The 22,867-nt window shown below is 42.0% G+C and overlaps 2 protein-coding genes across 7 annotated transcripts; both read right to left on the reverse strand.

The window, feature by feature from the left end:
* Positions 1-1,155: 1,155 nt before the first annotated feature.
* nyx (nyctalopin) lies at positions 1,156-6,451 on the reverse strand. Of its 2 annotated transcripts, XM_029848542.1 has the most exons (5): positions 5,833-6,451; positions 5,606-5,670; positions 4,529-4,815; positions 2,903-3,207; positions 1,156-2,787 (listed from the first exon to the last, which is right to left on the reverse strand). In XM_029848542.1, the coding sequence occupies exons 2-5, from the start codon at positions 5,625-5,627 to the stop codon at positions 1,959-1,961; spliced, it is 1,443 nt and encodes a 480-aa protein (XP_029704402.1). In that variant the 5' UTR covers positions 5,628-5,670; positions 5,833-6,451; the 3' UTR covers positions 1,156-1,958. The 2 variants fall into 2 exon arrangements, with proteins under 2 accessions (XP_029704402.1, XP_011604909.2); XM_011606607.2 differs by having other exon boundaries at positions 5,606-6,451.
* A 1,883-nt stretch (positions 6,452-8,334) lies between these two features.
* ddx3xa (DEAD-box helicase 3 X-linked a) lies at positions 8,335-22,654 on the reverse strand. 5 transcript variants are annotated; one of them, XM_011606473.2, is made up of 19 exons: positions 22,325-22,654; positions 21,578-21,626; positions 20,971-21,018; positions 20,140-20,199; positions 15,993-16,100; positions 14,493-14,622; positions 14,276-14,380; positions 14,103-14,202; positions 13,873-14,008; positions 13,693-13,790; positions 13,524-13,622; positions 13,278-13,438; positions 13,056-13,200; positions 12,837-12,981; positions 12,269-12,450; positions 12,002-12,119; positions 11,559-11,712; positions 11,283-11,404; positions 8,335-11,088 (listed from the first exon to the last, which is right to left on the reverse strand). In XM_011606473.2, exons 1-19 carry the CDS (start codon positions 22,367-22,369, stop codon positions 11,003-11,005), a joined length of 2,091 nt encoding a protein of 696 aa, XP_011604775.1. In that variant the 5' UTR covers positions 22,370-22,654; the 3' UTR covers positions 8,335-11,002. The 5 variants fall into 5 exon arrangements, with proteins under 5 accessions (XP_011604775.1, XP_011604761.1, XP_029704386.1 ...); XM_011606459.2 differs by having other exon boundaries at positions 15,927-16,100; XM_029848526.1 differs by lacking the exon at positions 20,140-20,199.
* Between the last annotated feature and the right edge of the window lie 213 nt (positions 22,655-22,867).

The following is a 22,867-nucleotide window of genomic DNA, read 5'->3' on the forward strand; positions in this document are numbered from 1 at the left end:
ATGGACACTAACTGTCTTCTCTGCTGAGGACAAAGAGCTGTTACAGCTGAAGTCAGACTCTGGAGTTTCAGACAAAACAGATTCATTTAGATAACAGAACTAAAGACGAGGAACTAATCAGAAAATAAAACGGGAATAGAAATACAATGGCAAACAGGAAATAACTGTAAACCAGGGCCTGACATGAGAATTCTCCTGAGCAAATAGCTTAATGCAAACTTAATCAACTCCCAGGACTTCCCTCACCACGTGTCTGTGTCATCTGTTGGACACAGGCTGCTGCCAATGGGTCAGAGACATATTTTCCCACAAGCATCAAGCACAACATACAGATTTTAGCACATACGCTGTTCCATACCCTTCAGAGAGTGATGGCACTGAGACGATTTGACATCCATTTTTCTGATACCCTACAGCCTAAAACCAGTGATCAGCTTGACCTATGATGCCAAGAAAACCCATTCTCCAGGCACTGAAGCAAACACTCGCAGTGGAGGAAACCAAGTGCACACATCCCCTCAAAATTTCTTTGGTTTAATCCAAATATTCGTTTTTCCATTAATTCACCAAAATTACAATACAAGGTACTACCAGGTACAGCGTCACAGAAAGTGATTTTAGTGCACTATTTATTTAAAAAGCAGTTGCAGCACAGACAGGTAGAAACCTGCTGAGGTTGGAACTGTCAGGCAGGAGGCCCACAGGAAGGCCTACGAGGAGATTTACAGATGTATTTAGAGAGGATATGAAGTTAGTTGATGCCAGAGAAGATGCAGAGGTTGGGAGAGATGGCGGAGGAGGATTTGCTGTGGCGCAGGGAGATTAGTTTCAGTGCAGTCGGACAGGTTTTATAACATTGAACTTTTGTGACATTTTGTTATTATGAAGCGTTATTGCTGGAACATAATTACAGCAAATAACCACAGCATTTTAAATTGGACATCACTTCATAGTTTAGTGTATTTTATGGCAAAAGTTTACAAAAAGAGAACATAAACTGTAAAAAGCTTTTTTTTAAAAAAACAAAAAAACTATCATTTTGAGTTTCTGGCCCACATTACGAAGACACTCCTATTCTATCCAGTCTCGGCCGTAGACAGCAGCTGCATGAGGTTGTTAGTGCAGTACTGTCTGTAATTTCTGAAATAATCCCACATTAACAAGCCGGTGCGCAGCATTAACTGCTCTTCACCACTGAAACAGGCCAGCTTTGCACTAGAGGCTCAAAGGATTTACTGATCAGTCATGTCAGATGGGCAACGGCATTTTTTTATTTAGAAAGAATCTCATATGACTTGCGACTAGTGATGACACTGAAGTGGATCATTACACCGATCTATTCACATTCAGCAGCAGGTCACCTACACACACCACATCACCATGAACACGTAGTACAGAAATGAACAACTGGTCTGTCTGGCAGAGTTGAAAAAATGTCCAACATCCAAAACCTGCACATCACCATCAGCCCTCACTTCCTTTCCAGTGGAAATGTATCTATCTATATGAGGAACAGCTCTTATGTGTATGAGCAGAAGCAGAGAAAGTCTGTTTATTACATTAAATAGTCATAACTGAGTTGCTAGCAGTAAGAAGATTATGTCGTTAAGGAAAAGGCTGCAGAACCTACATTTTGAGTGCAGAGAGGACATCTATGTGCCAGAGAACTTCAGCATCTCCTTTAAATTAACACATACACGTGAGGGGGGTGGGGGGGGCAGACTTTGTATTGGCAGGGATGTTGCATATTGATTCAAAGAGAATATTCTGTGACTAAAGGTGGATCTACTTTCACCATGTCAGGACAGACTGAACGTATAAGCCCAGCTCTGCAATGGGTCAAAAGGAATCCCGCACTTGTGAAATTTGGTCATGTTTGGCATTTCACACTTGCTCCTTATCATCCATCTCCCATCCAAGCATGTGTAAGGAGGGCTTTACCCACTGCTCAACAGTTGTCATGTGCAAAAAAGGAAGTCATGAACATTTGATGGACTAAGCAGAGCGAAGAGGAGCCAGACTGCAGGGGCATAGAGGAGTGGCCGGTGGGAATGTGCCCAAGGTCCCTGGAGCCCTGCAGAGAGCTGCCCTTCCTCTGACACCAACAGAGACCCATTGCGGAGACTCTCGGTGCCATTGCCCATCTCCTCCATGAGCTCCTTGTGGAGCAGCTTAGAAATGAGGCTGTTGAAGCGGTTCTCTGTAGTTGAGATGACGTCCGAGGAAACTGTGGTCAGATTCACCTCGGATGGGTCAACGCATGTGCCGTTCACTTTGGCAAAGACCACCAAGCTGAGATCCAGACCTGCTACGGATGAAGGAGACGCACAGGGGATGTCCCTGACAAGCTTGTAGTTCTCCATCCAGTCCTTCAGCCATACGATGGAGCAATCACATGTCCAGGGGTTCTTGAAGAGGAAGAGATGCCCCAGAAAATAAATAGGCTGAAATACAGGAAAAGGGAGGCTGGTGAGGTTGTTGCTGTTTAAATGGAGGGTGATCAAGCTGGTCAAGTTCTCAAAAGTTCCTTCCTCGATGTAAACAAGTTGGTTTCTGTCGAGGTACAGAACCTCCAGTTCCACCAAGTCACTGAACCAGGTGTTGGACACATTGGTTAACTGGTTACCCCCGAGGTTGAGCATTTTGAGACGGATGAGGCCCTTGAAGGCAAGCCCAGGGAGTCCAGACAGCAAGTTGTCGTTGAGGTAGAAGTTTTCCAACTGCACAAGGTCCTGAAAGGCTTGATCGTGAATCACGTTAATGCGGTTTTCCTGGAGGTTCAGGTACCTGTCACATAAAAAAGGCTCCAGTGAGGGAAGTGAACAAAACATCGGTAAATTCTCTCCTGCAGCAAAGTCTTAGAAAAGTCGCCAACTTCAAACGGCCCGCTTCTATGACCTACTTGAGACTGCTGAGGCCTAGCAGGGAGTTGTAGGCGACCGCTTCGATCTTGTTCGCCTCCAGATAGATGTGAGTCAGGTTCTCCATCCCTCTGATGGCTCCAGGAATCCTTCGGAAGTTGTTCTGAAAACACAGCAGCTCCTTCAACGCGGTTTGCTCAATGAAGATGCGATCGGGGATGTTGAAGAGGTTGCAGTCGGACAAGTCCAGGCGCACCAGCTTCTTTAGGCCCGTAAAGGTTCGCGTATGAAGATAGCTGATGTACTCGTTGTGTGCCATGCTGAGGTCCACCAAGTTGGCGAGGCCCTGCGGGACAGCACATTATTAGTTCCATTTTAATGTTTTCTTATCAACATGGTTTGCACATTTCAAATGCTATTTAGCAGCATTGTGTATAAAGTTCAACTGGTTCCATAGAGGCTTGGATGACTAGCTGACCACACTGTGTGGAATCTGTCATTCAACTCACGCAGTAAACAGGTCTCAAATGTGCTTTTGTTTCCCTTTTTCTTAATGTTACTAGTGATCATAATTCTTCTGTAATGGCTGTGATCTTTAATACCCTTGGAGGCCAAGCCTCCTGTGCAATCTTGATGAGAGCTGACCTTTGACCCCACTGCCCCTCCTCAGATTTTAGCTTTGCCTGGATTTGTTGTATATTCTGTAGGTGTGTGTCTTCTGTTCTGAATTTCTTGCTTGGGACTCATGTTCTGGATCTATTTAGAGCACAAGGGGAAAATCTTCATACTAATGGATAAAAATAAAAATAAAAAAATTAAACATTTACATGTAAAAATCATTTGATCATAAAATTATATACGGTAATATGAATACCGTAAAGGATATGATATGAATAAAATCTGTGTCTTACAGTTTGGACAAACCTAAGCCTGAATGAGTCCATTACATAAGGCATCAACAGTGTTGTGTGTGAAACTACTGGACAAGATATACATCATTGTGGCCAAAGTGTGTATGTACGTATATGTCCTCTAGCAAGAGCTGCTCTTCCTGATGTATTTCTGAGGCCTGAAGATGCATCCTCATCAGTCAGGGCTTGAGAAGAAAAACTATCCAAGAGTGGGAATGGACTGTGGTCCATGATAGGGGTTGGCCGGATAATTATCTATGGAGGAGCACAGAGGCAGAACAGTGGCCGTGACAGTAGCAGTGACGAGTTTGTACCCATGTTCTACACAGATTACTCCAAATAAATCTGATATCGGGTATCACCTCAGTTCTGTGTGATCCTGGGGAGAAAAACTAAAACCAACTGTCAACTGCATATACCATGCAATGTGCAAGAGGACATTTTACTAGCCATTTTGTCTCCTTTTTACCAGCCTTTACCAGCAGGTTTACAAAGGATTCTGGTCCTGTCCAAGGTTTCCCCCTGATATTTCACATTTTTTCTAGATATTGTTCTTAACTACACAGTCCAACATTACATATTGAAAGCTAAGCTGTTACATTTTTGTATCAGGGAGGATCCTGATTTGTTTGGACCACCAAAAAGTGAAGCAGGGAAACATACAACTCTTAATTAATCTTCAGTCCATCATATGTGGACATCAGTACCAACGAACATTCAGTCACACTAGCACATTGCAGAAGGAAAACCACAAACCTTGAATGCTCCTGGTGTGATAAAAGAGATGTTATTATGGTCCAAAGAGAGTGACTTGAGTGATGGAAGGGTGCCAAAGGCCCGTTCTGACAAGAACTTGAGTCTGTTCTTCTCCAGGTTGATGGCAGAGGCCTCGCAGGGAAACTCTTTGGGCAGATCGGCCAGACTTGCTCGGTCACACAGAACGCTGCAACTCCTCTCTTGTGTGCAGGAGCAGAGTGGCGGACAGGCCCTCACACAGGCCCAACGGGCCATGGCCCCCTGAGGCAGCAGCCACAGCACCGACGCTGGGAGGACCAGATATCAAAGTATCAGTAAACCGAGGACCACATTTACCTTCAGCGCAGTGTCACATTTCCTTGTTCAATCCCATCTGTGTGCTTTCATTCTGGCGACCACCACAGTGACCTGGGCAGAGCTCCATGCCCATTTCCACCCAGGATGCAATGGTTTTTTGTGCGGCCAGAATGACATGGGTTCTGATATAACATTGAAGTCACATTGACTGACAGGTGATGTGATCTGAATGGATGTGATTTAGAAAGAACAGCTTACATCAGAGATTAGCCTCCACAACAATAGGTACTGTGCCTGGGATTTCACCCTGATCTACCTCATGTTAACTCGTTTTTTTATTTCTAGTCTGGACAATACTAACGTTTCCATTATCGTTTAGAAAATCAATAAACAATCGCTTTGAATAGGTTTTAAATTTTAGAGATTACATAATCAACAGTCACATCATCCAATCGTACCTGTGTATAGTATTTTTTTTATTGTTAAATTAGTCTTGTGGACAATGAAAATGTATAAATAGTAACAAATGTTGACCATAAATCAATGCAACCTGAATTTCACAAGGATTTTGATTACCGTAGTCAGTGGAAATGAGCCAGAAAATACCAATAGAGCATTTAACATGTTAAAATTACTCAGTTTTCAAGGTAGTGTTTATTGAACTGTTGCTTAATATTGAGGTATTAACCAAAATTGATGTTCGATTGGCATTAAAAACACCACTCAAAGGATTATCCAACGCCGTTTGTGCACACAAATGTAGCAGAGGCTCAAGCTGACCTGCAAAAGTGATGGCGTTCATTGTTGTCGTCGCTCTTCTGGGACATTCCAGGTTTAACGGAGGTCTGAAACAGCATTTATTTTAAACTAAAACAAAAAAAGCTAAAAAGGACTCGAGCAAGTATTTTGAATTATGCAAACGTAGTTCCAACCATAATCCGTGCGTGTCTTCGGTAGTTCTGCTCCAACAGAATGTCACACTGAAATCTCAATGGTAAAAAACAAACCTGCAGATCTTTCCAGACAGTTGCGTCCATGTGCGGTAAGAAGCGCCGTCGGATCGTAGGTGTTTGTGTCCATGACTTCTGTCCTACAACAGGACACTGTCAACGACACAACTGGCAAGCTGTACTGTGCGCTCAGCCAGACACACACAGGCTGCAAAAAGCCATCTCTTAATGGCAGTCAAATCCCTTTCATGGATGGATGGAGATGGTCAGATGGTGGGATTACATAAATAAACCAAAGCCCTCAGATCAAACCACAGAGGCAAACGGTCACATAGATCACATTCACAGTTAAGACATAAATTAAGAGGAATGGATGCAGAGATGGATCAAGAAAGCTACGTGCTACCACTGTTGTAAGCTGGTCAATCGTTCAGGGCCAACTTTCATTTACAGCCGGGACCGGATAAATGAGTTGGGGCGGGGGGGGGGCTCATCTGGCCTACCTAGCCTCATCCAGGTAGGCCAGAACCATCAGAGGCCCATACAGCATCACATCAGGGGCACCATGCAGATGTTGGAGGCAATGATTTTGACTTTTTCAATCCATCGTGCTCTGGATTAGTTGACTTTCCCCTGATCTTAGACATTCAGTTAAGTTTAATACACTGCTAAAAAAAAATTAGAGGAACACTTCGAAAACACATCAGATCTAAACGGGGGGGGGGGGGGGGAAATGATCTTGAATATCTTTCCTAAAAAAAGTAGGTGATGTATTAGTAACAAATTGATGCCACGTAATTTGATAGAAATGAAAATGATCACCCAATAGAGGGGGTAAATCAAAGACACCCCAGAAATGAAAGTGAAAGAATGATGCAGCAGACTGGTCCATTTTGTCAAAATGTCATTGTCATGCTGAATGATGTTGCAGGCAGCATAACGTTCTCCACGGCATCTCCAGAACCTTTCATGTCCATTTTGCCAAAATGTCATTGTAGCAACTCAAAATGATTCTCAGTAGTTTGTGTGGTCCCCACCTGCTTGTACGCATGCCTGACATCGTCGGGGCTCCTAATGAGATGACGAATGGTGTCCTGGGGGATCTCCTCCCAGATCTGGACCAGGGCATCACTGAGCTCCTGGACAGTCTGAGGATCAACCCGGTGGCACCGGATGGACCTAAACATAATGTCCCAGAGGTGTTCTGTTGGGTTTAGGTCAGGTGAACGTGGGGGCCAGGCAATGGTATCAATTCCTTTATCCTCCAGGACCTGCCTGCATACTCCAGCCACATGAGGTCGGCCATTGTCGTGGACCAGGAGGAACCCAGGTCCCACTGCACCAGCATCACTGACCCACCACCAAACCGGTCATGGTGAATGATGTTGCAGGCAGCATAACGTTCTCCACGGCATCTCCAGAACCTTTCACGTCTGTCTCATGTGCTCAGGTTGAACCTGCTCTCATCGGTGAAGAGCACGGGACGCCAGTGGTGTAGCTGCCAATTCTGGTGGACTATGGCAAATGCCAGTCGAGCTCTACGGTGCCGGGCAGTGAGCACAGGCCCACTACAGGACGTCAGGCCCTCAGGCCACCCTCATGGAGCCCGTTTCTGATGGTTTGGTCAGAAACATTCACACCAGTGGCCTGCTGGAGGTCACTCTGTAGGGCTCTGGCAGTGCTCATCCTGTTCCTCCTTGCTCAAAGGAGCAGATACCGATCCTGCTGAGGGTCTGAGGACCTTCTAGGGCCCTGTCCAGCTCTCCTGGAGTAACTAAAGGTCTCCTGGAATCTCCTCCATGCTCTTGAGACTGTGCTGGGAGACACAGCAAACCTTCTTGCAGGTATTGATGTGCCATCCTGGAGGAGATGCAACAGAGATGTTGATCCAAGCCAAATGAATAACTACAGCAGTAGAAAGTCAGTCAGTAAACAAAATCAGTCAAAAGAGATGAAGGGAAAAAAGTATAAGCGGCCTCAACCTGGAAAGCCCTTCCTGTTTTGGGGGTCGTCTCATTGATGCTCCTGGTGGTGATTTCATTAACAAAGCAACTGCTACTTAACTGACCAGATCAATATCCCAGAAGTTTGACTGATAGGTTGTTATACTCTGATTAAAGTGTTCCTCTAATTTTTTTGAGCGGTGTATTTAAACAAAGCTGAAATCTAGTTTCTTTCCCGTGACCTGGGATGTGATTTGACTTTCCTTTATGAGCAATGCAGACAATTGCTTGTCCTCAGGCTTAGAAATGGGTTAAATGCCAAGAAAAATAGAAGCAATATTTGCAAAGATGTAGTAAATTGTAATTCCATTTACAACCAGTTGGTAAGGCAAGGTCCAAACCAAGTGATACGGTAGCTACTGAGCTCTAAAGAATCATCCAAGACCTGAAATTAAACAGGAATTATGGAACAAGTCCTTGTTCATTGACTATTTCTACAGTTTCAGACTAAACTTTCACGAGCTTGATAATTGAACATTTGGAGACTTTTTGTTCTTCGGGAAGGTGGGTGTAAGTTTGTGTCGAGCTGTACATTTAAGAAAAACAAAACAACAAATTCAGATGCATTTAACATGTATTTTCAAAAGAAAGCCCACCCGATCGTCTCAAACTGACGAGCTAGGCTGACCCACATCATCACAAGAGAAAGTTGTTTGCTACAGGTCTTAACAGCTGCAATCAATAGGGAAACATGCTTGATTATTCCAGATACTTTCATTCAAACTTTATTTGGGTAAAATCAGACACACAATGCACAGCGGAGTATTTTCCAAAATGTGCAGTAGTCTACACACTAATGCAGAAAGTAAAGGCTATACCTAAGGAGCTCCGGGGTTCCTTTGCAAATGTGGAATGAGACTCGGTTCTCCAGACAACAGTATTAATGGAACTGCCAAACTAAATGCAATTCCAAAAGCTGCCTTAAGAACCAACAATACAGACTAAGACCACATTTGAGGAGACCTCAAGGAGGTATTATTTGCAAATACAAAGAGAGAAACCACACGTTTGTTTCATTAAGATTGCCATGTGCCAGACATTCATTAGGAAAAAAATGTTTCAGATCAATTAAGAATACACACATCTGGAGAATGAACACTTCTGCATTGATATGCTTAAGAAATTTTGCATTTTTTGACAGCTATATTCCAAACCTTGGCATTTTGTATTTATTCCAAACATTGTGGACCAAATTTTTCCTAAACTAAGATGACTGGCCCCAAGGAGGCCTGAAACAGCTTTGGGTATTTACCAAATCCAACGCGTCTTATCATTAAAAAGCTCACACTACCTGGAAATATATAAATTTCACGCATACAGGTGACATTCTTAATTCAAGTGCCAGTGTTTTTTGTACTGTCTTTTGGTCAAGTTTCTGAACCTTTCAAAGAATCACTTTGAGGCTTACAAAAATAAATATTTGTCAAAATGTGTAATAAATTACAAAACTAGCAGCAAAAGTAGAATCTAGAAATCTGTGCAAATGGTTCAATTCACCCATTTAGCTAAATCCCCTGGTCCCAAATAAATCCCTGTTCAAATGTTGACAACCCTTCCCCTTTGTAAACAAGCTGCATTTTTCACGATCTCTACACACAATATTTGGAAGCTTCAGGACACATAAGACATCTATATAAAACTCTAGATGTGCAATAAAATAACTTTTGTAAAAATGATAGGCATGACATACAAGGGCCTACACATCTAAATTATAGTAGCACCATCCATTCTCAAGTTCTTAACACTGCCCTCAACAGCCAGTGCATCAGCTTAGTCATTTCTTTTAAAGAAAAAAAAAACAAAAATCAAGGCACAATCTACCTGACAGGAACACGTGGAGGTGAAAGGCCCATCTCTCCTAATCGCTGCTCCTCAAGAGAAAAGCCTTTTAGGGCTTGGGGAGGCAACAGATTTCTATATGAAAAGCAATTCAACTCCCAGAGATCCTGGCAGTTCAGCGTGGAAGTGACGATCCCATTTAAGGTCACCCCAGGTTACAAATGGAAATCAAAGCCGATGACCAGAGGTGCGCTGAAAGCCAGGCACCGTAGCTGCCTACCCATCCCCTCAAACACTGCAGGTTTGGTGCTGCTCTACCCTGCTCTGCTCCTTGCCACTTTAATCGATAAACCCTCAGTAATTATTGAAAATACCAGTCTCTTAAAGATGAACTATGCCTCCAACGCAGCCTGTAAGAGAAAGCATTTGGAAAAATTTAAGCCAGCAACTTAAGTCTATGTGTCCTTCCCCCTTGACCAAAAAACAAAACACTTGCAAGTGTGGAATACCATCTGGGCCTTATTGGATGTCCCTTCTGTAAACACTAACACCACGACATGTCCTCCCGATGCTGTGGTCCGTTGTGCAGCGATTTTAAATTGCACTTTCAAGATGGCAGGCATTTTTCTAAAATTTGGAGAGTATTAAAAAAAAAAAAAAAAGCCTGTAAATTTGCACACCTGCATCCCAAATGATGGAAAAAACACGACGCAGTAGCTGCCGATTTCTATTGTTAAATTAATTGAAAGTAACGAGTTCTTGCATTGACCAATCTTATTTAAACCTCGAAGTTTGAGTTGAGGATGAAGTTTAAAATGGAATGGGTATTTTTAAACCATCATATCCATAAAAAGAGCCTGTCCAGGATAGAGTGAGCAAAGAAAACCAAACGCAACCTTATCCGTGACAAAACATGGCTGCTTCAGAGTGACCCAGTTTGTTGGACATAGTAATGGCTCCATTACTATAACAGTGAGACTATCAAAAAGCCTATATGATGTTCCTGGAATAAATTTGAAGTTTAAATGGAATCATGACTGAAAGCCACAATACCACAGTGTCTGCCAAGGTTTGATCAAGTCAAAGCTTAATTCATCATTGAAATATATGCCCCCTTACATATATTCTCCGAAGGCACGGTACTTGAACACACAATTCTCTCCTTATTCAAAAAAGGGGCTTTCCCCACAGAAAGAACAAATAAAATACTGTTAACAATCAAAGGCTGGAGTTGCTATCAGATGATGCATGTCAGCATCCATCCTCTGAGGTGTGCGAAACTCTGCATTACACATGCTGGTGACTTCGATTTTCAGAGAAGTGAAGGCAGAGAACCGGGGTTGATAATATGCTGCGTGAAGTTACACAGGGAGGGTTTTTATGGTCTGGCTTAAGTTAACATGTGGTTTCCACTTGTTTGGCATGGCAACCTATTCCAATGGTGACTAGTTGCCCCACCAATCCACACTACCAGAGTGGCTGTAATTTCCTCCGTAGCCATCACTGCTGTAGAAGTTGCTACCAAAGCCACCTGCAAAAAAAAAAGGTTCACACCGTTCAATAGCGCAACAATGAAATTGCATAAATCAAAGTAAATCATTGCCACAATTGGAACCACTACAGGATTTCATAATTTTGATGCCCTGAATTTCAAACCTGCTTTTCAATAATGTATTCGTTTCATTAAATTTAAACACATGCAACAATAGGGAAGCGTGTCCATACCTCCACCAAAGCCACGGTTTCCTCCGTGGCCTCCACTACTACGACCTGTGCGGTTGTTGCTGAAGCTTCCAGCGCCGCCAGGGGACTGACGGTAGTCTCTCGCTCCAAACCCACCTGAAAACCTGAAACAGGTGGGACACAAAATGCAATAAAGGGTTGGTTTTTTTTCCCCCATTACTAAATTTACTCTCAGTCAAGATTAAGATCAGCAAACCATTTAACTAAAAAACAAGCCGTGATTTGCCAGAGGCACGATACGCCTTCACATGCATGTACCTCTTAGAACGGCCACGGGTGTTACTCTTGTGCTGATGCTCATAGGCCAAACTTTCAAGCCAGGTGGGAATCCCCTGCTTCGCCTCTACCAGGAGGTCCAGCAAGTCTTTGGTTATGTTGCTGTTTTTGTCATTAAAAAATGATGTGGCTAGACCTGTGGAAGACAGAAGGGAGGCAAGAATTATTGATAAATTACTGCATTGCTCATCTGTAAAAATCATGACTAAGTATTGGACCTAAGCAGATCTGGAGCTTAAAATCAATTCAGTAATTTAATGTTCAGTAAATTCTCCACTCATTAGGCCCCTGTGAATTTTATTTTGCTTATGTGAATGGGATTTAAACAAATGCTTAGAAGAAATCAGGGACAAAAATAGCCAGTACACGGTCGACAGGTTTCTCAACAATGAAAATAACCTTTGAAAAAACGAAAATCGACATACCAAGATTTCCTACACGTCCTGTACGGCCAATACGGTGAACGTACTCCTCGATGTCACTGGGCAAATCAAAGTTGATGACATGCTTCACATTGCTGATGTCCAGACCCCGTGCAGCCACCTGGGCAAATGACAGTCAAAATTAGAACGTTAAAGCAAAGTGAAAAGTATAAATTTAATGCATGAATAAACAACCATCTCTGGAAATAGAAATAACACAAGAGTTTTTGAAGTTTACTATAAAATCAATTGTGGATTGCCTTTACTTACAGCTGTAGCCACTAAGATGGGGCAACGCCCAGAACGGAACTGGTGCAGAGCTTCTTCTCTGTCTCTCTGAGAACGATCTCCGTGGATGCTGGTGCAAGCGTAACCCTCACGGTAAAGAAAATCTTCCAAGGAATCCGCACCTTTTTTGGTTTCCACAAAGACCAACGTCAAAGAGTCTTTGCCTGTGTGATTGGATAGAACGCACATAAGCAAAACAAAAAGTATTAAAATTTAATTCCTATGCTAATCGCAGAGGCAGCTATAAAGATAATTTCTTCAAACTTCAGGCTCAAAGACCTGTAATTTCTTTGCTTTCCTTTTTTCCCAAAACCCAGAAAGACCAGCTGATACATCATTATTATCATTAGCATAACGTAATTAATACGGAGTTATTCATTACTTTTGTGCTTATATACATTTATGACTCAGATATCAATAACTCCATGCTTTTTAATGTGGCGTGCTGATCTCTTGGCTGCTCCTCTTTCTGAAACATAGCTTTCAGAGCTGCTTGCTGACCTTAAAGAAAGATGAGAGTGACTCTTGTGAAGGTCAGGGGATTTCTTACCTGTGGCATTAAGCAGGTCAAGGAGGAATGACCTTTTATCAACTTCCTCTACCCAGACCACCTTTTGTGTAATATTTTCTGATGTGGAACCAACACGACCCACTGCCAGGAAAATGTAGTCCTCCAGAAAGTCACGAGCTAGAATCTATATTTAAAGAGTTCGGGAAACTGTCAAGGTTTACCAAAATAAACTATATGAAATTGTTCAATAATATTTACCTGGATCTCCTTTGGGAAAGTGGCACTGAACATCATAGTCTGTCTGATGCCTTTGGGCGGCATCGTATCTTGCTCAACAATGCGTCTAATTTGTGGTTCAAATCCCATATCCAACATGCGGTCTGCCTCATCCAGGACCAGGTAACTACAGAGAAGCATTTGATGTTTTTAAAAACAAAACAAACTTGGCATGACCTGGCAAACCTGTTGTATGATACATACTTGCAATAGTCCAGACCAATTTTGCCCCTTTCCATCATGTCAACCAGACGTCCAGGCGTGGCTACAAGCAAGTGACAGCCTCTCTCCAATTCCCTGATCTGTTGGCCGATGTCAGCGCCACCATACACCACGCAGGGACGCACACGTGAGCGATATGCAAACTGGGATGCACAAAGAAAACTATTAAAGGACAGTTAATGAGCAACAAATCTAAATATCCCGTCAAATTTTATGTTTGAAGCTCACCTTTCTTGCTTCATCGTAGATCTGCAAGGCCAGTTCTCTGGTCGGAGCCAGGACAAGTGCGATTGGGAACTGCTTACGGCGTCCATACCTTCCATTCTCCTATAAATTAAGTACAACGTAAGACAGAATTTTCCAATACAACCTATTCAACATTTGCATTCTTCCGTACCTGGCCACTGTTCTTAATGGCCTGCAGAGCATCACCAGGTCCCTCTGTGTAGATCTGACTCAGTACTGGCAGCAAGAATGCAGCAGTTTTACCAGAGCCTAAAACACAGATGTTTGTGATTATTTCTTTCAGAAAGAAATAATCAAAGAGAACTATAAAAACTTTATTTAGAATACTTACCAGTCTGAGCACAAGCCATCAGGTCTCTCTTGCCTTTGATGATGGGAATGGCATACTTCTGGACAGGTGTGGGTCGAGTGTAGCGGCTCAGTTCGATATTCCCCATTATAATCTCTCCCATGTCCACATCTTGGAACTACAGAAACACACAGCCATTTTCACTTTCCAATTTAGCTTTTTAAGATTTTCAATTTGAGAACCAAATATATAAAAGCAAAGTATAGACTTACGCAATCAATGTGGGATGGGCTGTTGGCTCCAGTGGCCTCTACAGGGATATCGTCATACTTCTCAAAATTGATCCCAGTGTTGCTAGCAGAGAAAAGTTCTCTAAAAAAGATTTACAACAAATGAAGGCAGGCTCAATAAAAAAAATAATTTCACTTTAATTGAACAATCTTACTGCTCCAGGCGCTCATTGCTAGCAGTGGGTTTGGACCAGTCGTCCTCCTTGGCCTCATCTGCCCAGCGAGAATTTCCCCCACCAGAAAAACCTCCACGCTCAAATCTAAACAAATGCACATTCAATGTGTAAACAAGATTTTGTATAGATTGTGTGCATGACAGTGGTCTTCTAGGACTGACTTAATTCATGCTAGAAGCAAATTATTCCAACCAACCTTCCTCTTGATCCTGCACCACGGTCATTGAAGGACTTGGATCTATCAGAACGGCCTCCAAAGCTGTTGTAGGCAGGGTCCCTCTGAGGTCCTGTCCAGTTGCTGTCTTTGTTGTCATAATTGCCAAATCCTATCATTAAGGAGAAGTAGCAAATGAGACCCAAGGTTTACATCACAATAGCCAAGATATCACATGCTACCATTTTCCCCCAAAGGAACATATCCAGTTACCGTATTTTCACGGCTATAAGGCGCACCTAAAAGCCTAGAATTTTCTAAAAAAATCTACGGTGCGCCTTTTAACCCAGAGCGCCTTTTGTATGGATTACGGTAATATTGGTTAATCGCGGCTACCGTAGTCAGTAGGCGTGGCCGAGGTAACAGCAGTAAATTCAGTCCCAAACCATTTCTGTCTGTAAAGACCCCAAAATGGCTCCTTGCAAGAGACGCGCTTACGACGCAGAGTTCAAACTGAAGGCATCAGTCACGCAGTTGAACACGGAAATAGAGCAGCGGCAAGAGGATTTAACGTGAACGAATCAATGGTGCGGAAGTGGAGGAAGCAACAAGACGACCTGCGCCAGGTAAAGAAGACTCAACGGAGCTTCCGAGGAAACAAAGCAAGAAGTGGATTAACAAAGGAACTCCAGCCGCTAGATATTAGTGTCAACGGGGCATTCAAAACTAGACTGCGAACTGCGTGGGAGCGGTAGATGACGAACGGCGAACACACGTTCACCAAGACGGGGAGACGGCGCCGAGCGTCATACGTCACTATCTGCCAGTGGATCGTAAATGCCTGGGCATCGACCGTGGTCCGAGCTTTCAGGAAGGCAGGGATTGTCACTGAAATGCCAGACAACACCAGCGACACCGACCCTGATGACGACTTTGACGAGACGGAGCCGGCCATGTTGGACGCCGTATTCGCACAACTGTTCAATTCGGACACCGAAGAAGAAGAATTCAAGGGATTCCTGGATGAGGAATGAACTGATAAAGTGAGCTTTACGTGTACAAGGCTGGTCATACTGTGAATATGGACATTACCGTTTGAACAACGTTGTTATATTGCTATTGTTATATTGCTATTGCTATCGCTTTGCACTACTTCGAGAGTTCGAGTTACCGTATATTGTGTTTGCACTAACGTTTGATTTACCGCAGCGGTACTACGTGATAAAAATGTTGCACTAAATCGAAGATTTATTAAACTCCACTATCCACTTGTGATAAAAATGTTGCACTGCCTGTTATAACTCGCTGTTATTAAACGAACTGCAATAACTGATTTATATTATTAAATAACACTTTCTGATAACAGTGAATGCAAGTTAAAGAGCGCAGAACAGGGAAGGGCAGGGAAGGGCTTCACACCTACAATGAGACCGCAGTTAAAGCAACTATTTGTAATTCCAAGTCACATTCCCACACCTGCATTTTGCATTGGCTGATTAAAAGAGCCTCCTCCCCTGTTACCACGGTAGGCACCACGCCCACCTCTGTCAGCACGCGGGGGTCCTCGTCCTCCAAAGCCCCCATTTGTCCGATTGTCATGGTAACCATTCACAAAGCCATTGCTTCTTCCACCGTCCCATCCAGTTGAATCTTCATAAAAGACAAAGAGACTTGTGAGAAAAGTACTGTATATTACGTACAGTTCAAGTATCTGTCTCAGGGAACTGGTTCCCATTTGTCAAAGCCATACTCCTGACTGGATATGAGCCTCATTTAACCTTATTTACTGTTGCCTCTCCAGGTGGACCAAACAACCAACCCTGGCCATGCTATACAAGGTTGAGCCAGCAGAAGAGTACTTTCCAGGGAGAAAATATGGCATTCACAGAATGTCCAACTCCTCAATTTCTTTTGTGAAGAGGAAAATAGAAGTTGAGTCAGAGTGAAGCTGCAGTGACAGACATTTTGTCCCCATATAGGAAAGGCAAATGTACTATAAATTAGCTGCATTCTAAAGGCAGATGGATGTCTGGCTTTAGACTTGAACAGAATATAGATAAGTAAAATTCTTACTCAATATGTCTACCGTTTATTTTAGGTTATATTTTGTATTTATTCCTGTATAATTTTGGCTTACACACTCCTGTTGCACTAAATCTACCAACATTCTGCATGGTGACACCAGTGCCTTAAATCAGGTAAACCCCATGATCCCCAAACTGAACTGGTACCACATTTGTGTAGTTATGGCAGCAGAAGGTAAGTGCTGACCACATGCGGACTGCTATTATCATTGTACCAGGTTCTTAGCCCAAGTCACAAATGTCCTGCTCATTTAATTAAAATGGGCCCCATTGCAAACATACCGTAATTTCTGGACTATAGGCCGCTACTTTTTTCCTACATTTTAAACACTGCAGCTTATTCTACGGTGCAGCTTATTTGTTTTTTTTGTGGCGCACTATCACAACTATTGTGAATCAGTCATTTTTACAAACCCTCATCAACATGGAAAATACTAGAAGAAAAGCATATGATGCGACTTAAGCGATCACTCTTGCGGTTGAAGAAGGAAATCGAGCTGCCGCGCGTAATCTTTGCATACATTACGGTAATCTATGGCGAGAAGGTGGAGACCCCCGCCTGAAGAACTGATCCAAAGCAAAAAGACGACAAAAGCTTTTAGACGTAAACATCGCAGGTGGCCCGAGCTTGAAAACGTTCTGGAAGACTGGGTGAACACACAGAGAGCAGGCGGCCGCGGTGTTTCCGCTGTACAAATCAGACGAAGGCAAAAGCAATCGCCACCGTGATGAAAATAGAAGATTTTAGAGGTGGACCATTGGGGGTTTTTTAGATTGTTCATTGCTTGAGTAAAAAAGTATAAACAACGTAATTTGTGTGTAGCTGATACAAACGTATATTTCAAGGAAGCTGCGTTACAGACACTGTTAGAAAAAAAAAAAGCATTTACCGGTAGAATATATTTGTTTATGTTGCCAAGCAGATTAAATTAATAAAAGTTAAAAAAATCCTGACGTGATAAAAATTGGATTTAAGGTGAAAGTGAAAAGAGTGTGTTGTTTCTTACCTGTGTCAGTGGTCAGTGACTCGTCTCTTACGGTAATAAAAACATCTACCGGTACCGAATGTTTCCGATCTAATTTTTCATATTACTACGTGGAATACATGCGGCCTAAAATCCAGTGCGGCTTGTACAAGTAGAAAATTGATTTTCTTTCTAAAATTAGATTATGAGGCTTTTAATCAGGTGCGCTCTATAGTCCAGAAATTACGGTAATTTGATGTCGTAGTTTCCACCTCTGACTTTGGGAAAACAAAGTGATGGTGACGCCTTCATGAAAAGAGGATGTAAAAGTTTTGATGTGTGGTAGCCGACAAGATATATGTCTATACATATACATAATATGATGTAAAATATTTGCCTACAATTTTAATATAAAGTTTTAAGATATTCATATTTTAACTAGTTCCAATACGCATTTTTTTTTATTAGTTACAAATAGGTCTTATGAACTCAGACACAAATACCATTTCTGCTATAAGATACAAATGTTTGCAGGTTCCATTTTTTTTTTCTAAAGATATCACCTCATAGGATTGCAGCAAAACAAGCCAGGGCCCCAGTTTGACTGCAGAAGATGCACAGGAACATTTGGTAGATGCAGTCTGCCCTCATATGGGCTTCACAGAAGAGCAGTCAAAAGAAAAACTCCTGCGCCTTCACCATAAACTCCAGTCTTCAATGCTTACAAATGATCATTTAAACAAACTCAATTCTAACCTCAAAGGTTCTCTGGATTTTTGAGGACATGTAAAAGGACCAGTCCTCACTTCCCAAAAATGTCCTTTCTTGGCTAGTAGAATGGGTATTTTGGTACCCAATATGGAACAAACATACACATTTAATATACTGTATTTTCTGGGCTATATGTCGCTCCGGAGTTTAAGTCGCAATAGCCAAAAAATGCAAAATAAATAGATATACAAGTCGCACTGGACTATAAGTCGCATTTTGGGGGAAAATTTATTTGATAAAATCCGAGACCAAGAACATACATTTCATCTTGAAAGGCAATTAGCATGGATTAGCAATAGGGTTACGGTATGCTGACGTAACAAATTCAGCTACATGACCCACAACAAACTGAGTACGTGTCTGCTTTGTTAACGTAACATATTAAGTTATTCAGATAACTATAGCATAAAGAACATCCAAGCAAGTTTACCAAACAATCAAGTCTAACTCCATAGACGAAGCACCGCTTCTTCTGCGTCACTAAAGGAATTTGTTCCTCATGTACACATGCCTAGAGCGCCCTCTTGTGGTTGTCAGTGTGCAATAACGAACATGTGAAATTCTGTAATGTATTTAAGTTGCTCTGGAGTACAAGTCGCACCCCCTGACAAACTATGAAAAAAAGTGAGACTTATAGTCCAGAAAATACAGTACTTTCAGTTTTAACACTACCCAATTTTTAATCTAATGATATGCTTCCCTTTATATGCTCTGAAAATCTTTCTCAATGCACGGAAGGGCATCGATAAATGTAAATATTTGACTTTAATCGGTGAATTAATGAGCAGAGCTGTGATGAGCATTAACATATCACTAAAGCTTATAGTGGCTGATATGAAGACATTGTTAAAGAGAGGAAAAAACTGAGAAAAGTGAAGACAATGAATTTCATCGTCCTTACTTGTAAGACTTGTAAGACTATGCAAAAGATACCAAGTGAACGTGATAAAAATTAAAGTTGCCCGTAAACCCCAAATTATTTTTTGACTGCAAGCGCCCCAGTGCATCACATTAGTCAAGCCTTCATTAGGCCCGTTTCACACCAAGCGCAGTCTGTGCCCTGTCCGCCATAGGGTGGGTCGCATCGCAAGCAAGACGTACCCATCGCAGTAATCAGTACATGTACACAGCACTTCAGATAACTAATCATCTCCTCAATCCGAACTCAAACGACTTAATTGAAGTTAATCAAGGCATGTACGTATGCCGTTCAACCCCTTTGTTGGCGCATGTCCCCGAAATAGAAACATTCAAGAAAGGCAGCATTTGCGTAGGGCATTCTTGTCTGCCTCTCGAAATCAGGGTGACGATGTATTGTGCAGCATATCTGCACAATAAGTAAAGTCAGCATTATGTACAAGGTGACAAAAGCTGTAGCAGCAGCAAAAAGGATTCGGATCCATCCAAGCCTAGTCAGAATTTTGGGGTAATATAGGGTCCTCTAGAGGCTACAGCTCCATAATGAACACTTAGGTTCTAATTCTAACTGAGCAGCAAGAAATTTGAGAGAGTTGGGTCAAACCTCAAACAACAAACTTGAGGCGTCTCTCCAACTTAACTGTGCTCTTTTTACTCTGAAACCTGCCACTATGCCTCCTGCTGGGCATGCTGAGATGACATCACGGCAAAGTTTTCATTTTAAACACAAAAGGCAACGGCAGTGTGCACCCCCTTTTGCACGGCAGTGCCACATATGCAATGAATAGACACGTTGGCACAGGTATGCGCTTTGCATGTTCCATGTGAAACGGGCTCTAGTGTTAACTGGCAAGCGAGTTGCTTTTAGGTGTTCTCTCTTGACATGCAAGGCTGCTTCATGAATCTGAAAAAGCAGGTTGCCCTCAGCAAAAGCAGACAGTAGGGACTTACAGGAATTTATTGGTGCCACTGAATAACCGCACTGTCTACCAGTGGAATAACCATTTCCTGCTGTGGAACAAGAAAAAAGTAAAAACGAGAGATGTCACATGTGCGTTGATAAATTACCATGAGTGTAACCACTCAACCAGACAAAACTAAAATATTTTGCAACTGGATGTTTCCTTTAACTTGCTGACCACTGAGAATCAATTCAGAATCATCATTTATCTGCATCACAATCATTTGTCTGTCATTCATTAGTTGACCTTTCATGAGCTATGGCTCTGGCTCATTCGTATCAGAGGCTGGATGTTCATTAGCAGTGATGAGAGCTAAGGGTGCAGAATATAGCAAGGTGCACCACAGCCAGGAGCTGCCACTGCCACTAATATTTTATATAATAACACCCCAAGCTAAAATAAAATTACCAAAATGAAACTAGGACATTAGAAACAGTACAATAGAACAAAGGTTACCGTGGTTTTGATGACTGCAATTATAAATTCCTAAAATAAATGTGTTTCAGCATTTATTTATTTTTTAAATTAAGCTGGAACCCAATATAAATTCCATATAGACTGGCTATCCTTCCTCGCAACCTATGCCTTGTGAAACTTGATGTTCCTTAAGAATTACTATCAATATATAGACATAACAGATGTGCATGTATAATTGTCCATTATTTGCATTATGTTAAATTAAGCTGCAAGTACATTACCTGAGAAACTTCCAAAGTACATATAGATTTATGTTTATAATTGTTGTCTCCTGTTTGGGTCAACCATAGGTCTGATGCTAATTTCTAGATGGTTTCACCAGAGTCAAAATATCTCAACTCACCATTTTTTGCAGCATCTTTGTTTCTCAGATGAGGTGGAATGTATCGCCCTTAGGAAATAAAACAAATTGGTATTCATAATCTCCAATTATAGCATACTTAGCATTAGAAAAGCAGGGATGTCGCCAAAATTTAATCTACTCCTTGACCCATTAACAAAATCTTGAAAATTTTAAATCCTTTTAGAGGTCTGTGTTATCTTGCTCAGGCAAAAAAAGAGTCAGCTGACAACCTCCTTGGCAGAGCCAAAACTTTACACTTAAAACACATATCAAACAACCCCCTGAAAATTTCAGACCATTTGAAACATTTTGATGGTTAAAATGATATTTGGGGCCAGAACATGGGGATGACACTACAACCATGATTATATGCAAATCAAGGATTTCGTAATCTTATCAATGTGGTAACACTAACCAGCATCCACACATTTGAAATTTAGAACTAAAAACCAATAACTTGGTTCAGTTATTTACTGTTAGATATGTTGTCCGACTACGCCACTAAACTGGAATGGATACAATAATCGTGCATGGACGAGATCCCATTAGTCTTTGCCAGAAATGCCATGTAGAAATGGGCCTGGAGGAAGCAGCTCGGGATACTTACTGTTGGTTCCTCCACCTTGTCCATCAGCATTCAAGTCTAGGGCAGCAATCTACAACACAAAGTAGGCCGGCATTACCAATAACAGCAAATAAAGGCAATTAACGAGGGTTATACTCCAAAAAACATTACCAATTTCTTTCAATCTTTGAAAACATTCACTAAAAAGGCTCCCAGCCAACACGGTAGAAATATACTAAAGCTATTTTAGCCAACCCTAAAGCTACGTTAATCGACCGACGCGGAAAACATGAATTCTGAATACTTAAGAAAAAGGCCAAACAAATTAAATAGGAAGCCTTTCGACTCTGTTCGTGAAACTTCACGGCGAAAGGGGAAAAAAAAGAAACTGTTGGAGAAACAATTGATGTTCAGAGGAATGCCGGCCAACATTTTCTTCATCGCCACGTTTCCAGTTGAAGAGGCCCAACGCCAACCGGCTCAGCAGAACACCGGCAGGCGTTTACGCAATTGTTGACCTTGTCGATTCCCTTTAGTCGAAATCTCAAGGGTAGTCATTTTACTATTGTTACTGGGTTACTGGAAGCTAAACTTACACTGGCAATTGTGTAACTAGAAAATAAAGTTGGTAGGCCTCTTTGCTCCGCCACCATTATCGCGTATCACCTCCATTTTAGTAGCCGTAATATAACTTCGCTAACGACGCACTTTAGACTACTACCTGTATGTCATCGGGGGGAACAAAATCAAACACGTTCATAAGTCAAAAACAGATTTTTAAGTACTTACCTGCTGATCTAAGCAGTGTTGACCATCAACGACCACATGACTCATAACTAAAGAGGGTAGTAGGGATTACTTTTGAAGAGAAAGGATTTTCTTTGTTAGCTCAACCGGCTATGCTGTCGTGTTAAATTAGCGTCGCTCTAAAATTTACAATTCAGCTAGCGTATGACAAATCTAAGAGAATTTAGATATACAAGACGAATGTTTGCGATTAAATAAAAAAAATCAAGATTTCAAATGAGTGTTGAACAGAAACTCCTTCTAAAGGACTCGACTGTGCGGAAATGAGACGTTGAACGCTCAGGCAGCGCCAGATATCTGTGACGCAGTGGACGTATGGGGTCGGCCCGGGAAGTGCGCCAAATATCGCGATATTTCCATTTTCCCTTCAGTTTGTTACCACCGTGCTAAGATTTCCCTCTACATGGAGGAATTCATTCTCACACGTTCGCAAAAAAAGTTGGTTTCGTATTTTAGGATGGCAAATAAGTGCTAGTTTGAAGTGTCATTTGATGCCATATTGCCTTTTATATGTTAACAGATTTC

The sequence above is a fragment of the Takifugu rubripes genome, chromosome 1 (genome assembly GCF_901000725.2).
Source record: "Takifugu rubripes chromosome 1, fTakRub1.2, whole genome shotgun sequence".
NCBI classification, from domain to species: Eukaryota; Metazoa; Chordata; class Actinopteri; order Tetraodontiformes; family Tetraodontidae; genus Takifugu; species Takifugu rubripes.